General features: G+C 45.9%; 2 protein-coding genes across 3 annotated transcripts; one reads left to right on the top strand and one right to left on the bottom strand.

Moving 5' to 3' along the window:
* The first annotated feature begins 1,289 nt into the window (after positions 1-1,289).
* LOC124864242 (zinc finger protein 1 homolog) lies at positions 1,290-7,493 on the top strand. 2 transcript variants are annotated; one of them, XM_047358934.1, is made up of 4 exons: positions 1,290-1,528; positions 4,164-4,871; positions 5,463-6,623; positions 6,882-7,493. In XM_047358934.1, the coding sequence occupies exons 2-3, from the start codon at positions 4,404-4,406 to the stop codon at positions 6,591-6,593; spliced, it is 1,599 nt and encodes a 532-aa protein (XP_047214890.1). In that variant the 5' UTR covers positions 1,290-1,528; positions 4,164-4,403; the 3' UTR covers positions 6,594-6,623; positions 6,882-7,493. The 2 variants fall into 2 exon arrangements, with proteins under 2 accessions (XP_047214890.1, XP_047214889.1); XM_047358933.1 differs by having other exon boundaries at positions 1,291-1,528; positions 5,463-7,493.
* Positions 7,494-9,857: 2,364 nt separating this feature from the next.
* LOC124864243 (keratin, type I cytoskeletal 13-like) lies at positions 9,858-16,347 on the bottom strand. The gene is made up of 8 exons (XM_047358935.1): positions 15,730-16,347; positions 15,173-15,255; positions 13,744-13,900; positions 12,213-12,374; positions 12,008-12,133; positions 11,596-11,670; positions 11,157-11,302; positions 9,858-10,172 (listed from the first exon to the last, which is right to left on the bottom strand). The coding sequence occupies exons 1-8, from the start codon at positions 16,282-16,284 to the stop codon at positions 10,085-10,087; spliced, it is 1,392 nt and encodes a 463-aa protein (XP_047214891.1). The 5' UTR covers positions 16,285-16,347; the 3' UTR covers positions 9,858-10,084.
* Positions 16,348-17,611: the final 1,264 nt, after the last annotated feature.

Below are 17,611 nucleotides of genomic sequence, written 5' to 3'. Positions count from 1 at the left end.
AGGCCCCTCAGCTCAGAGGCCCCTCAGCTCAGAGGCCCTTCAGCTCAGAGGCCCTTCAGCTCAGAGGCCCCTCAGCTCAGAGGCCCCTCAGCTCAGAGGCCCCTCAGCTCAGAGGCCCCTCAGCTCAGAGGCCCCTCAGCTCAGAGGCCCCTCAGCTCAGAGGCACCGCCAATGCTGTTAAACGTAGCTCTAAAGTCAGATGTTAAAGAACTAAAACACGTTCTGCTGTTTAATGTTCTGTGGAAATTGCTTCTATTCTAAACCTTCTTCCATAGAACTTAATTTTTACTGTTTGGAAATACAATATTCTGACAGATAATTCTGAACTTTCCTGTTTATAATTTAAATATATTTATAAACTTCTAGTTAACTCATAACTCAACTTTCTTCAAGCTATCAATAAATCAGTAGATCACATTGATTATACCGACAGCACGCGATGGAGGTCCAAAATTGAGACAAACATTGCAGAAAATGCAAAAGTAAATTAAATATGAGTCATTAGGCAAATAAACCAAAATAATTACAGACTGAAGAACTCATGGAACAACAGACACAGCTATAATATATAAAACAGCATAAATAAATGATAATAACAAGTAAACAGGCCATACTAAGGATTCCTGATATCTAATGTAGTAACAGATAAAAACATGGGTTCATGAGAATATAAAACCTGTTAAAATACAAAAATCTGAATAAAATGTAACTACAATAAATGAAAAGATGAAATATGAAATAATAAAATGAATGCAGATAAATAGAAATAACAGTTATTTCAATTAATATGAGTAGAATTAATACTATAAATGAGGAAATATAAATGAAAACTAACAAGAAATTGATAAATAAGAAATGGGAATAAAGTAAGAGAATATAAATAATGTAATTAATTACATTAATGCATGTTATTTCAATAGACTGAATAAATATGATAAAATATGAATAAAATATGTTAAATATTTAAAACACTAATATAAGTCAAATCCAGCCTCAGAATGTGTTTGATTTACTTTAAAAAAAAAAACAACCAAGCAAACATATTTTAGGACGTGCTGACGTCAGATAACTGCCTCGTGCTCTTGCTGCCCCGGTTCAGCGGGGCGCGTGCTGCTCCCCATTCATTCACTAATTCAAATTAGCACATCGGCGCGTGCAGTCGGAACAATGGGGATCAAAAAAAAAGGCAGAGCGCGAGAAGACTGCGCGTACCCGCTCTGCGCGCGCCCTCACAGCTGTAACCACCTACTGCCGCTGTTGTCATGGTGACCCAGATACCCGCCTGAACGGGTATGTGTGCGCACGAGAGGGAGGAAGGAGGGAGGAAAGGAAGGTATGAAGGAAGGAGGGAGGGGAATTAGTCAGTGAAAGAGGAGGAGGAGGAGGAGGAGGAGAAGAAGGAGGAGGAGAGGGTGTTCTGCCGAGGTGGACGTGGCGGGTCCGGAGGACTGAGCTGCAACAGCTGAGGGGAAGCTGAACCGAACCGAACAGGACCAATCTAGCTGACCATGAAACTGACCACCCGCAGGTAAGAGGCTCCTTCTCCGGGGATTTCCCCTTCCTCGGCTCCGAGCAGCGGAGCTCCGCTCGGTTTGGAGCCTGTTTAACGGTCTGACGTACGACCGGGCCGATGGTCGAATCGCCGCCGGTTCTGTTGCTCTGTGTCGGGCTGTCAGCCGCTTTCTGCTGCCTGCCGGCTGGCTGTGAGATACAGAAAGCGGCCAGGCAGCCTGAAGGAGGCCGCTGTGCCTCATCCCCGCGGCCGCCCCACTCTCACTTTCTGCAGGATGCTAGCTGCAGCTAGCCCCGCTGGTTCTCCGTAAACAAGATGGCCACTGGCTAGCTGCTAGCTGCTAAAGGCTAACCACTCGGCCCGGCTGGTGCGGATATAAAGCGACACTCTTCGTAGACAGCAGCACCTTTCTGCCCCACAGGAAAAGCGGTGCGCTGGAGGCGGAGAGAGAACCGTTACCTGGAGGAGATTAGTGCTGCGGTGCGTGGGTCAGTGCGTGGGTCAGTGCGTGAGGCTGTGTGACAGCACACTGGTAACGGTCAGCGCCCCCGGGTCACTTCCTGGGATCCTGCACAGTCTGTAAAACTGCAGTTTGATTTGAGGACTGGATAACTGAGGAAAATGGAGTATGGAAAAACATATTTCCAGGCTCTTGTTTCCGCAGTGATAAAAAGCTGGAGATTTAGGAATAAGTGAAAAAGTAGAATTCACATTCAGTTTTTTATTTTCTATCACATCCAGTTTGATGTTGACCATCACAGTCGTCCCAGTCTTTGTTTCTGAGAGCAGACACAGCTGTAACACGGACTAGAAGATTCTTTGCATCAGCTTCTGCAGACATCAACACACCACTGATCCAGGTAGCCGTTTAGTTCACGGATCCTTCCAACATGAACCAAAACGTCTGGACAGGAGGAGAAATGTCAGGCCTAAAAATCTCTCTAGGTCATGATCAGGGTCAGGAAGGGTCTGGGACCTGCTCCATCTTTCAGCTGACCAGCTGGTTTAAGCCAGGTTTTCTTCAGACTGGACTTAAACCGAGTAGAAAGCAGCCAAAGTCCAAAGAAGAACCCTGACAGACCTCCACAAAACCTCAAGAACTGTTAATCTGGACTACTTATGGACAGTTTTGTGTCGACTAGAAACACATTTATTTCTCATTGTGAACCCAGCTGAGTTTATAATTAATAGTATTTCCATAAACTTTTATTTACATGATGTGAAGCTGTCAGTGTCAGGTTAGACCAGCTGGGAAACATGCAGGAAGTTTTCTGGTTTTAATTTGAACCTAGTTTCACACAATCAACCTCAGGTAGCACAGAGAAGACTTTACTTTATTGTTGTTTTTATAAACTCTTTAGTTTTTCATATGCAGCATATTAATAGTGAAGCCATTAGGACTGCACTATATCAGAAAAACCTAAAATTGTGATGTTGAGCAACTACATCGGTTGCAATGAAACAACGTTCTCCTCCTTTTCCATCATCATGATGTCCTCATCCCTCTCTGTGAGCTGGAGCATCTCAGTCACTAAAACCTCAAATCTGTACTAGTGAGGGCGTCGGGGAGACAGAGAGACACAAATACTGGTTGCAATATTAATGTTGGTTATCGATATCAACCTAAATCTTCTAACAGGATCTAAATTAACATCAAAATACTTGAAAATACGCTGTAATTAACTCGTTTGCTGAAGTAGCTTAATTGAATAGTGGTGCATTTTAATCTGTAAAGCAGAATTTGTCAGTTTGGGCTCTGACTTTACACGGTGCTGAGATAACGATTATATATAATATAATATGGTTTTTAGGTTCCTTTTTATTGTTCTTGCAATAACTACTACAAGTTCATATGAACCTTTTCTAGTAGGCAAATATGTAAACAGAACAAAAACTAATAAAAAATCTGAGTCTGGAACCAGTTGGAGTTTTGAGATGGAAAAGCTGCTGCAGCCACATATTTAGTTTGTTTTCCATTTTATTCCTGGAGAGACCACAGAGACTTCATTTTGTTTCCACAAACATCCTGAGACACAGTATAAAGGAATGAAGTAACCTGGACCGCTCTCAGCATCCTGCTGCAGGTTCTACTGGGACACAGTCTGCAGCAGGAAGTCCAGGAAGAAGTTCAGTCTGTTCTCCTGCAGTCAGTAAACGCCACACCTGAACTGCTTTCTGAGCTGGAATATAATAAACACTGCAGACTGGTTCATAGCTGAAGGTTTTAATGAACAATAACCATGAATTAACTGTAGTATAATAAATAAATCAATCTAGTTAAATAAAGCCTCCCGCTACTACCAATAATGATAATCTGTTAAGTATGAAATCATTCATAAAACACCTATAAATAATAATCTATATCTGCTCATCCTTGCAGGGTGGCTGGGAGCCTGGTGCCTACTTCCAGCAGTTCACCCTGAACCGGACTCCAGTCCCTCCAGATAAATCAAAATAAAATATATAAATAGCAAAGAAACAACAACAACAATAGTAGCAGCACCAACGTTAATACGCTGGTCAGTCAGCGTGGGAACCAAGAGAACTATTCCCTAAAGATCCAGGTTCTCCTGGATCCACCTCTCTGAATGTTCTAATGCTCCCAGCTGCCTGTAGAACCTCTCTCACCTCTGTGGTGCTCTCTCTGCAGGCTGGTTCCAGTTAGGTGACGGCACTGAGGTCTCGGACCTTCTCCTCATCGTCTTTGGATTCCTCTCAGGGAGCCTCTACACCCCACAGCCCTCGGATCAGGACCAGACCCTCCAGCAACCGTGGGGCGTGGAGGAGGAGGAGGAGGCGAAGAAGAAAAAGAGGCGTGGCTTCTTACCCTCAGCGATTCTTCAGGTGTAGGTACAGAGCGCGGTGAGGAGGATTGGCTCCACCCCTCACCATGACGGACTTGGAGGCTGAGTGTCTGAGCCTCGGCCTGCCGGCGGAGTGTGGTTCCCCTCCCCCGCCTCTGGACGCCTCCCTGCACGCGGACTGCGGACCTGCCGGCACGGCCCCGACTCCCACCTTGGCCCTCCTCTCCTCGGACTGCCCGACGCCCACGCTCAGCTCGTTGGCTGCGGAGATCGCGGAGCCGCTGGTGATGCTGCCGTGCGTGAAGAGCGAGCCGGAGGATGGGGACCTGGATCCCATCCGGACCGTCGACTTGTCCGAGATTCAGCCGTTGTCCACCGCCGAACTGGGCCATGACCAGATCAAGATGGAGATCAGCGGCCTTGACTACATCAAATCCGAGCATCATGGTCACCTTGGCAACCACCCGCTGGGCCTGTTTCACCACAGCGACATGTCGGAGCTGGACTACAAGTCACACTACGAGCCCTGCTCTGTGTTCGACTACATCTCCCAGGTACTCGACGCTCTGCACCAGAAGTGGTCTGTAGGTCCGTTCTGTCCCGGATCAGATCATCAAACACCGTTTCACTTAGGAGAAGGTTTAGAAAGCAGAAGGTTCTTTCAGGCCTTCTCAGTTTGAGCTGAAGACCAACCAGACAGAACCAGAGTGAAAAGGTTCGGAGCAAACAGAATTTCCAGGAAATCTCTCCCATTGGGATCAGATTAGTTTAACTCCTGTTTATCGCTGTGGATCCTGCTGTAAGAGACCTGGTGTGGTTCTGGTGGACAATCTGAGCCAGGTTTTAGGATCATTAAGAAAGTAAAGTTAAATCTTGAGAAGGAAGAGCAGAGCTGATGATCCTCATCAGAACATCCTGGATCACTGAAAGCTCAGATTATGTTATTTGTTCTGGAAGGGAAGCAGTGATCAGACACTCTCTTTTCGTTAATGTTTCAGGCTGAGCTCAGTGTCAGAATTTGGATCAGAACTATCACTTTAGAGAACTCATGGTTCAGGTCAGTTTCAGGTCCAGTTCATCAGCTGGTCTCTGAATACCAGATTTAACCAAACATGTTGAAGAAGGTTTTTCTCCTCTTGTTTCAGGTTACAGACACTCTGGAGTACATCAAGTCGGACCACACCGTGGACCTCCACTGTTACTACAGCACCGAGCTGGGCTCCCTAAAGTCCGAGTACTCCGAGTCCAACGCCATGTCTGCCCACCTGCATCACAATGGCCTGGAGTCCATCCACATGGCCGAGCTCCGCACTGAGCTCAACAAGCTGCGGCCCGATTCTCTGCTCCTGGACGGGATGGGCAAACTGGACCCTGAGTTCGGAGATGGCACACTGTATGAGCTGCAGCCCGCTCAGGACGGAAAGACTCCTGGAGATGGCATGGGGCGGGCCAGCCAGGGCGGAGGAGGGGTGGGTCTGGTCATCACGACCAAAACCCAGAGTCCTACAGTGAGGAAACCCAGGAACATGCAGGGGGAGAAACCGTTCTCCTGCACACAGTGTGGAAAGAACTTCAGCACGCTGGGAAACCTGAAAACCCACCAGCGCATCCACACCGGCGAGCGTCCCTACACCTGCTCGCAGTGCGGCAAGAGCTTCGGCCAGGCCGGAAACCTCAAACGCCACCAGCTGATCCACACGGGCCAAAAGCCCTACGTATGTGCTCACTGCCCCAAAGGCTTCACCAAGGCGGACGACCTGCGCTCGCACCAGCGCCTGCACACCGGCGAGCGCCCCTTCATCTGCACCGCCTGCAGCAAGAGCTTCGGCCAATCCAAGGAGCTGAAAGCACACCAGCTGAGCCACACGGGCGAGCGGCCGTACTGCTGCCAGCACTGCGGCAAAAGCTTCACCAAGGAGACCAGCTACCGCAACCACGTCCAGATCCACACCGGCGAGAAGCCCTTCGCCTGCTCGCAGTGTGGAAAGACTTTCAGCAACTCTGGCGTCTTAAAAACCCACGAGAAGATCCACACGGGCGAGCGGCCGTTCGGCTGCACGCAGTGCGGGAAGAGCTTCGGTCGCCTCGGCCACCTGAAGGCGCACCAGCAGATCCACACCGGCGAGCGGCCGTACGCCTGCCCCCAATGTGGCAAGACTTTCAGCCAGTCGGGCCACCTCAAAGCACACGAGCAGATCCACAAACGAGAGCGGGCGGACACGGCGAGCACCAGCAGCGATGGCGGCAGCAGCGCCGTGAGCAGCGACAGCAGCTAAAGCCGACCCTTTAACCTCCGGAGAAACAAAGTATTATTCCTCTTTTATACGAGCGCTATATAAAGTTTTCTTTATGACTTTTCTTACATTTTCATACCTTTTGTGCTCTTTTACATTTTATCTGTGAGCAGAGTGAACGGACAGACTTATGCAAGACTGTGTGTGTGTGTGTGTGTGCGTGTTGGGGGAGAGGTGGGGAACTGGACTGGTTCTGCAGGACCGGTCCATATTTTTGGAGTACTTATGAAACACAAGCACAAATGTTTCATGGTTTTTTTATATTTACAGTTTTTTACTGAATCAGACCAGCAGCACCGGACCGACCTGACCGGACCGGGACCCCGAGAGCAGATCTCATGGATCTGCAGGGATTTAACATCTTGGCTCTGTTTACGCAGAATCACTTCCTGTTTGAAGCCTCAAAGGTTTGGGTTAACATCTGCAGAAGGAAAAGGTTCTGCTGCTCCTGGTTCCGGTGGGTTCTGGTTATTAACTTCAGGTCCTTTCTGTTTAAAGCACTTACCTCAGAGGGCTTTCTGCTTGCGGCAGTTGGACCTCTGAGGCAATATGCCTCAGTTTTCTCCTTCTTATTGACGAGTATTGACCGATAGGGACGCGGCCGGCGTCTCGTTGCTGACGATAATCAGGCGGGGTTCCTTTTTGCTCCGTAGCATTCCAGATTATTTTTCCACATGAGCCCAACAGGAACGTTGGGCTCTTAAGGACCAAACTCAGCACAAGCATCCCAACATCCCCTCTACTCCTCACCCACCATGGAGATCTCTCACTGTGTACAAATCTTTAATGGGTTTTGTTGTTCCAACAAATGTAACAAAAAGAGAAAGTGATGCAACATCTTGTAATGGAGACGATATTAAAGGAACTAATGTTACATCTTGATCTCTGGCTCCTCTTGTTTTCTATGAACCTCCAGGTAAAACAGCCTGATGATCAACATGAACCTCAGTATGTTTAAAGCAAGAGGGTCAAAGGTCGTCCTGGGACCGCAATCAAAGAATGATCCACACGTGGCCCCCAGCGCAGCTGGTTGATGCAGAGGAAGACTTTATTTTTAACAAATTTAAAATTTAAATTCTTACAACAGAAAGTTCAGTCCAAAACAAAATGTTCCTCTTTTAATAACCAGACCTTTAAATTGACTTTAGTTTGAGAGGGACCAGAACCTCTTCTGTTGAAAAGCAGACTTTGCTGCACTTAAATCTGCTTGTAATGAAAACTTGTTTGAAAACAGCAAGAAAGACCGACCCAAATCCTGGTCGTATTGCAGAGAATAAATTACAATTGTTTTTCTCAGTCAAGCCCAAAAGAATTTATAAACTGGATTCTTTGAATAAAGCTAAATCCTTTTTATGTTTTAGATTAAAATTAATTTCCCACAATAAAAAGATAAAGTAAGATATCACAGCTCAGTTGGTAAAAACTATTTTTAAAATTAGTTTTTGTTTTGTTTTGGTCCAGGTAATAAAAAAAAAAAAAAAAGGTCGACATGACTGAAAGATTTGCCTGGAGAGCAACTACCCACGTGGAGTGCTGTGAAAAAGTACAGGTCCTTCTCAAAATATTAGCATATTGTGATAAAGTTAATTATTTTCCATAATGTCATGATGAAAATTTAACATTCATATATTTTAGATTCATTGCACACTAACTGAAACATTTCAGGTCTTTTATTGTCTTAATGCGGATGATTTTGGCATACAGCTCATGAAAACCCAAAATTCCTATCTCACAAAATTAGCATATTTCATCCGACCAATAAAAGAAAAGTGTTTTTAATACAAAAAACGTCAACCTTCAAATAATCATGTACAGTTATGCACTCAATACTTGGTCGGGAATCCTTTGGCAGAAATGACTGCTTCAATGCGGCGTGGCATGGAGGCAATCAGCCTGTGGCACTGCTGAGGTCTTATGGAGGCCCAGGATGCTTCGATAGCGGCCTTTAGCTCATCCAGAGTGTTGGGTCTTGAGTCTCTCAACGTTCTCTTCACAATATCCCACAGATTCTCTATGGGGTTCAGGTCAGGAGAGTTGGCAGGCCAATTGAGCACAGTGATACCATGGTCAGTAAACCATTTACCAGTGGTTTTGGCACTGTGAGCAGGTGCCAGGTCGTGCTGAAAAATGAAATCTTCATCTCCATGAAGCTTTTCAGCAGATGGACGCATGAAGTGGTCCAAAATCTCCTGATAGCTAGCTGCATTGACCCTGCCCTTGATAAAACACAGTGGACCAACACCAGCAGCTGACACGGCACCCCAGACCATCACTGACTGTGGGTACTTGACACTGGACTTCTGGCATTTTGGCATTTCCTTCTCCCCAGTCTTCCTCCAGACTCTGGCACCTTGATTTCCGAATGACATGCAGAATTTGCTTTCATCCAAAAAAGTACTTTGGACCACTGAGCAACAGTCCAGTGCTGCTTCTCTGTAGCCCAGGTCAGGCGCTTCTGCTGCTGTTTCTGGTTCAAAAGTGGCTTGACCTGGGGAATGCGACACCTGTAGCCCATTTCCTGCACACGCCTGTGCACGGTGGCTCTGGATGTTTCTACTCCAGACTCAGTCCACTGCTTCCGCAGGTCCCCCACGGTCTGGAATCGGCCCTTCTCCACAATCTTCCTCAGGGTCCGGTCACCTCTTCTCGTTGTGCAGCGTTTTCTGCCACACTTTTTCCTTCCCACAGACTTCCCACTGAGGTGCCTTGATACAGCACTCTGGGAACAGCCTATTCGTTCAGAAATGTCTTTCTGTGTCTTACCCTCTTGCTTGAGGGTGTCAATAGTGGCCTTCTGGACAGCAGTCAGGTCGGCAGTCTTACCCATGATTGGGGTTTTGAGTGATGAACCAGGCTGGGAGTTTTAAAGGCCTCAGGAATCTTTTGCAGGTGTTTAGAGTTAACTCGTTGATTCAGATGATTAGGTTCATAGCTCGTTTAGAGACCCTTTTAATCATATGCTAATTTTGTGAGATAGGAATTTTGGGTTTTCATGAGCTGTATGCCAAAATCATCCGTATTAAGACAATAAAAGACCTGAAATATTTCAGTTAGTGTGCAATGAATCTAAAATATATGAATGTTAAATTTTCATCATGACATTATGGAAAATAATGAACTTTATCACAATATGCTAATATTTTGAGAAGGACCTGTAAATGTGAAATCAATAATGTTTTATCAAACTGATTTCTGATATTCATTCAGTTTTCGTGAGATTAGAAGGAAAGAGACGGACGCTTCATGTGGTGTTCAGTTCAGTTTAATTTGTTGAAGACAGAAGGAGAAACACCTGATTAAAGTTTCCACTCAGATCCACCATCGTTAACTGAGCCACAGCAGGAAATGGGTGTAAAAGGAGGAAGATGAGATGACTGCTCCTCATCAGGAGGAAGTGGTTCTGGTTTCAGCAAGCAGGAAGGTGATAGGTTGAGATTTGACTCCGCCCCAGTCAGACAGCCGTTTGATTGATCCTAACTGATCTCCTCAACCATTTTGATGATCGGAGTTTTGGTTACTGTGATTGAGGAAGAAGAGGTGAAAGAAGAGGTGGAAGAAAGCCTGCAAAAAAAAGGGAAATTGGCAAGTCTCTGTTATTCTATATATTTTTCATATATTTAAACGTTCAGAATCCAAAAATGATTTAATAAAGCCATTCCCAGCGGGTCGGTTCCCAGCTGTCAGCTTTGGTTTCTGCTGCTGGATTCTAAAAGTTATCTTCAGGGCATTTCTTTTTTCCTCTAACCCTTTGAATCGAACATCAGTAGATACTGAAATAGTCTTCTCTCATTGGTAAACAGTTGGTACCACTGAAGGTACCCCAGGTATCACCAGTGGTTCATTTGGAGAACTAAGACTTTAATAGATTATCACAGTCTTCATAAATCAGATTTATGACCTTCATGTCTGCAAGGTTCCACTTTTCCTCAGTCTCATCGTTGGCATTTCTACTAAACCAGGTCACCTGCTTATCTCCACCAAAGAGACCCATAACCCATTATAGTCTTTATCCGGACACCAAACGTCTCTCCTTACTGATACAGCCAAACCTCAGTAGAATATCTTCAAAAACATCTGAACAGTTTCTGCGGAAATGTCTGCGGACCCGTTACCAGGACAACTGATTGCTGACTGTCGTCATCTCCTGCAAAACACCTACAATCCTTCGTCATCTCCACCGAAACACCTGTGAACCATCATCATCTCTACAGAACTGCCAAAACCTCTGCAGACAATAATGACCACTATCAGAACACTGCAAACCATCGACCTCCAAGTTAGTGTTCTAGAAAATGTAAAAGATCAGAAATGTTTATTTTTTTTTTAAGGTTTACATTCCTGGAAATATATTTAGAAAAATGAACTTTTTGTTGAGATGTTTCTACTTCTGAAGAAACTGACTGGTGGTCCTCTTTCAGGTGGCAGTGGAGGTGGTGCACATACTAAAATTATTGTAAAATAAAACTTTGCATAATTTTGAACACCAAGCTTTACTGCTAGTGTTTCCCTCTGAGTTTGAGTTGTTTAGAGTAAACCCATTCTTACCCAGATGCTTCTCCATCCAGCAGTCGTCTGTATTCTGCAATCTCCAATTCCAGCCTGGTCTTGATGTCCAGCAGCATCTGGTACTCCTGTCCCTGTCGCTCCAGGTCGGCCCTCAGCTGTACCAGCTGATCCTCCAGAGACGTCACCTGCACAGGTAACCTCAGGCTGAGCGCTGCAGTTCATATCAGCCGAAGCACTTTAAAGATATTTTTTCAGCACTAGTGGCCATTTTTATTTTATTTTTTGACAGTAGGCAGACAGGAAAGAGGGGTAGAGAGAGGGGGAGCCATTCGGCAATGTCACCGGGTCCGGGACTCGAACCCGGGACGGCCGCCTCGAGGACTGTAGCCTCTGTATATGATCGCGCGCTGAACCCCTACACCATCAGCACCACGCCCAGCCAAAGCACTTTAGAGGTCGCTGTGAGATCCCAGCTTACCTGCATCTGGTAGCCATTCAGCTTCATGGCGTAGCGGTTCTGAACGTCAGCGAGGGAGGCTGCCAGAGACGCTTTCTGCAATGAGGTGATATAATCAGACATCAGGGAGTGAACACCGGGCGAATAGTCTGTTCCGGGTTTGCTGTAAAGAGATGTAAACTGAGGCACATTCATGCCACTGACTAATCTAACTGCACCACCTATGGGTCCTACAAAATGCCTCTCAAATAATTAACTCTTCACCATCTAACTCATTAGTAATGTAGTTCCTCAGAGCTGTATGAGCATCTTATGCAGTATATATTCTACAATAATATCTGGTAATCTTACAGCAGCTTTCCTTAATTTTTCTGGATCCATTGTCTGTCTGGACCACCTGATATTCAAACAGAACAGTTTATTGAGCTCTCACCATGCTGAGCTGAGACTGGAGCTCAATCTCCAGGGCCTGAAGCTGACTCTTCACCTCCTTCACCTCTGTGGTTGACGTCTGCAGTGTCATCTCTGTGCTTGCAACCTCCTGGGTGAGAGTCTCTGACTGAAAGGAGAAGACAACAGTAAGAGCATCAGTAAAAGAGGGTCTGCTGGTTTTATGTTGCATGTAGTTCGTTTTGTACCTTGGACTGGAACCAGCCTTCAAGCTCTTTGTGGTTTTTGACAGCGACAGCTTCGTAGTCTTCTCTGATCTCCTCCATGACCTTTGTGAGATCCACCTGAGGAGCAGCATCAACCTCCACGTTCACCTGACCGCCCACTTCTGTGCGCATAGAGACCAGGTCCTGCAAGAGTTCAAACCCCAGAATTATTTAACCGTGACACTTTGTGGATCTAAGGCTTGATGTCATTTCTGCAGATATACTGCTGAAAAAAATAAAGTGAAGACTTAAACAACACAATATAACTCCAAGTAAATCAAACTTCTGTGAAATCAAACTGTCCACTTAGGAAGCAACACTGATTAACAATTAATTTCACATCTTGTTGTTCAAATGAAAAAGACAACAGGAGGAAATCTTTGGTGATTATCAAGACACTCAATAAAGGAGTGGTTCTGCAGGTGGGGACCACAGACCACTTCTCAGTACCGATGCTTTCTGGCTGATGTTTTGGTCACTTTTGAATGTTGGTGGTGCTTTCACACTCGTGGTAGCATGAGACGGACTCTACAACCCACACAAGTGGCTCAGGTAGTGCAGCTCATCCAGGATGGTACATCAATGTGAGCTGTGGCAAGAAGGTTTGCTGTGTCTGTCAGCGTAGTGTCCAGAACCTGGAGGCGCTACCAGGAGACAGGCCAGTACACCAGGAGACGTGGAGGAGGCCGTAGGAGGGCAACAACCCAGCAGCAGGACCGCTACCTCCACCTTTATGCAAGGAGGAACAGGAGGAGCACTGCCAGAACCCTGCAAAATGACCTCCAGCAGGCCACAAATGTGCATGTGTCTGCACAAACGGTTAGAAACCGACTCCATGAGGATGGTATGAGGGCCCGACGTCCACAAATGGGGGTTGTGCTCACAGCCCAACACCGTGCAGGACGCTTGCCAGAGAACACCAGGATTGACAAATTCACCACTGGCGCCCTGTGGTCTTCACAGATGAAAGCAGGTTCACACTGAGCACATGTGACAGACATGACAGAGTCTGGAGACACCGTGGAGAGAGATCTGCTGCCTGCAGCATCCTTCAGCATGACTGGTTTGGTAGTGGGTCAGTAATGGTGTGGGGTGACATTTCTTTGGAGGGCCAGGTCTGGGAGGAGATCCCTCAGGAGACCATCCACCGTCTCATCAGGAGCATGTCCAGATGTTGTAGGGAGGTCATACAGACACGTGGAGGTCACACACAATACTGAGCCTCATTTTGACTTGTTTTAAGGACATTATATCAAAGTTGGATCAGCCTCTAGTGTGTTTTTCTACTTTAATTTTGTGTGTGACTCCAAATCCAGGCCTCCTTTGGTTAATAAATTTTATTTCCATTGATGATTTTTGTGTGATTTTGTTGTCAGAACATTTAACTTTATACAGAACAAAGTATTCAAAGAGAATATTTCATTCATTCAGATCTAGGATGTTATTTGAGTGTTTATTTTTTGCTGGAGGAATGAGTAAAACCACCATCAGCTTTCAATGAAGATACATTTACCTCCTCGTGGTTTCTCTTCATGGATGCCAGCTCATCCTTTAGGCTTTCAATCTGCATGGTCAGGTCACCCTTGGCCACGCCTATTTCTCCAAGCAGCATCTTCAGCCCGGCGATATCGGCCTCCACCGACTGGCGCATCGACAGCTCGTTCTCATACCTGCGCAGAAGCCCACAGAACATCAGGTGAGGAACCAATGAGGCATGACTTCAAATGCAGAAATGATTTTCTCATACTTTAAAAAATACCAAAACATCTTAAATTATCAAGAGGGAAAAACATGTTACTGGAAGAATCTGAAACAAACAAAATGTCTTTAACCTTGTTATATCATGTAGAAATGTAAAATGTTCATGATTTGTTCTGTATTTTATAAACATAATTTCTAAACTGACTGCCTAAAAACCAGATCAGCACCTGGATTAAAAAAAGCAGACAGATTGGACTCCTATTGGACCGTTACAGTAGGATGATCATGTTTCAGGAGGCAACACGTTATTTAACCCAAACTGATACATTGAGTAGCTTCTCATTAAACAACTATGCCAAAACACACAGGGCCCAATTACTGGGAGAAACCAAAGAAACTGAAACTAAAAGGATAATCTGTGAGGCTAAAATGTGTTCATCATGATCATTGATCACTTTAACATTTGAAATCAGATCGGAAAAATACGGCAGCAGAACTCACAACTAAATTCTACAGTGATGCGAAGACCATTTCCACACCAACAGTGTGAAGGGAACTAAAGGGGCGCTGCATTTCGTCAGGTCTGGGGTGTGAGCACTATAGTCCAAAGAATCAGGTCCTACCTGAAGATACTGAAGGACCAGGCTATTCCATCAGTGAATTTCTGCTTCCCTGATGGGTTGGCCATATTCCAAGCTGACACTGCCAGGATTCATTGGGCTCAGAATATGGTTAAAGGAGCACAGGACATCATTTTCATGGATTGGACACCAGAGTCCAGACCTTCACCCAACTGAGCGTCGGCGGTCCAACTCTCCCATCATCCCCACTAGATCTTCCTTTAAAATTAATGCAACTCTGGATGGAAATAAATGTGAGTTTGGATAAACTTAATGAAACTGTGCCAGAGTGGATGCATGCAGTAATCAAAGCTAAAGCAGGTCCAATGGACTTTTAGGTTCTGTGACTGGTTTTGGGTGGTCCGTTTAAAGATGTTGTCTTCCACTGCTTTGTGTGTAATGAGGAACTGCCACCAGGAGGAGGCGTACCTCAGCTGCTGATAAAATGTTGCATCACTGATACTACAGGGAAGGTGTGTTTTTACTCATCAGGAATTAGTTTGCATCACTGTCTGAAGGGACAGAAACAACCGCAAAGGAACCAAATATGGACAGCAGTAGAAAAACCACAGAGAGGATGGGTGAGAGAAAAATCTGGAAAACTAAAGATGAGTTACTGACTTCATCCTAAAGTCGTCCTGAGCGAGTCTGGCGTTGTCGATGTTCAGCATCACGGAGCCTTTGGCGATGAGGGCGTCCTGGATCTGAAAGTAATGAAGTTATTATTAGTAGCAGTACTGGGATCTAAATGTCAGAAGTCTGTAACAGATTCAGGTAACACTGCCACGCCCAAAAAATACCCAGGTGTGGTTTACCTGAGAGCTCTGCACCAATCGCTGGGAGCCCTGGGTCACGTCTCCCAGCCTCAAATCACTGAAAATCATTTTATATGGAAGACAGGAGCTGCTGCCACTAAAATCCTGTCTCATCCTGATAAAACGTTTCTGTGTTTGCATTTAGTTTAAAAACACTTAAAAGGTTTCAGATTTCTTTTAAGCAGATTATTGCAAGCTTTAACATCTTTCAGCTCCTATATAAAAAGTCAGTTAGTGCTAAAACACTCATAAGCTGTAGTTTCAGCATCCTGGGTCTTCCATAGGTGTCTTAAGCTGAATTACAGAACTATGAATGAACAAAGAGCCCCACCAGGACTGAAGGGTCCCTCCATATAAGCTCACCTTGCCCTGGAGTTCTGCAATGGTGGCATAGAAGGCGCTGTAGTCTCTACTGGTTGGGCTGGCCTTGGACTCTACAAACTCCCTGATCTTTATTTCCAGTGCAGCGTTGGCCTTTTCCAATGCCCCCACCTTGGACAGGTAGGTAGCCAGGCGGTCGTTGAGGTTCTGCATGGTGAACTTCTCGTTGCCAATGACGCTCTCATCATTACCACCAAAACCTCCTCCGAACCCTGCACCCCCACCCATCCCTGCACCCCCACCAAAACCTGCACCCCCACCAAAACCTGCACCCCCACCAAAACCCGCACCCCCACCAAAACCTGAACCCCCACCAAAACCTGAACCCCCACCTGCTCCTCCGCCGTAGCCGAACCCTGCACCGCCACCACCAGCGGAGAAGGCCCGGCTGGCCTGGGAGACCCTAATACTGCCACCTCCTGCTCCTCCGGCCACACTGTATGAGCTCAGGCCTCTGCTGGACCCAAAGGAACCCTGACCCAGGCCCCCGCCCATGGAGCTCCGTGAAGAGGAGGATGAGTACACCATGGTTGCCATGATTAAGGATGAGGAGTAGGTGCCTGTCGGTCTGTCTTCTCAGGAGCAGGAGAGGAGAGAAGTGAGGAGAGAAGGATCAGATGGCTGCCTTTAAAGACCTCCTGGTGGGTTGATCTGCAGGTGAGGGGGCGGAGCAAAGACCAACACCCACAGAGGAATGTGGAACCCACAGATGAGTCCACTGGAACAGACTGTTTCAGTCTGCAGATGATTTAAAGCTCTTCAACTTTGGATTTGGAGCAGGCTTTAGTTTTATACAGCCAGAACATTATGACCATTAAGAGGTGGAGAGCAGTCTCCTTATATGTGGAAAACATCAGGCAGAGGAACAGAAGCAGATGTTGCATCATGTTCTAACCCACTTTAACCAGAACCAGACTATGATAGTCCCCACTGCCACAGTTCTGCATGGGTCAAGACCAAACCAGGTTCAAGAACCGGAGACAGTCATTCATGGCCAAGGATCATGCGAAGTCTGACCCATGCTGTTCTGGTGCAACAGAGGAACTGCTGGAGCTTAAACTGGTCCTGATATAAGATCATAAAAATCCACAGAACCTCTTAGTTTGTTGTAGCTGCAGACCGCTCAGGTTGGCTGTACTGACCTCGAGTCAGCCTGTGAGCATTTCCCTGGAGAAGACTGAGCACCAGGATGCATGATGGGAAGCAGGCGTGTTCAGTTTGGATGATGTTGGGAAGCCTCTTCTAGCAGGATAATGCTCATTGTCACTCTGCAGAAAGGCCTCCTGAATGGTTTGATTGACACAACCAGTTAAAGGTGTTGGCAGTCCAAACATGATTGATGGTGGGCTGTTCTGTCCACCACCTCAGAACTTCCACACCTTGATGAGCTAGACATGGATGGTTCAGAGACAGGAACCAGAACAAACCTGAGTGATTTCCCATCTGTTCAGGATCTGCCTTCTAAGCGGAGTCGTGTGACCCCCCGTTCAGGCTTGTAGTCGAGAGCTTCTACTCACAATAGCTGCCAAAACATTAAGAACGAAGCTGTTTGGACCTGCCTGGGTTTGTGTAAACACAGCAGATAAACTGAGAAAGCCTTCACAATAAGAGCCCCAAACATGAACTACGAAATTGTCTGTGTTCATAACATTACAGCTACATCTAAAACAAATTAAATATCATGAAAAAGTTCAATATTTCTGTCCCCATTTCATAAAATGAAGCTCATTCTATTCTATTGATTTGTTCCACATAGAGTGAAATATTTGAAGCCTTTATTTCCAGTAATTTTGATGATTCTGGTTTACAGAGAATGAAAACCCAAAATTCAGAGTCTCAGAACATTTGAATATTACATTAGATC

Source organism: Girardinichthys multiradiatus, chromosome Y (genome assembly GCF_021462225.1).
Source record: "Girardinichthys multiradiatus isolate DD_20200921_A chromosome Y, DD_fGirMul_XY1, whole genome shotgun sequence".
Lineage (NCBI taxonomy): Eukaryota > Metazoa > Chordata > Actinopteri > Cyprinodontiformes > Goodeidae > Girardinichthys > Girardinichthys multiradiatus.
This window is presented reverse-complemented; position numbering and strand designations above follow the sequence as displayed.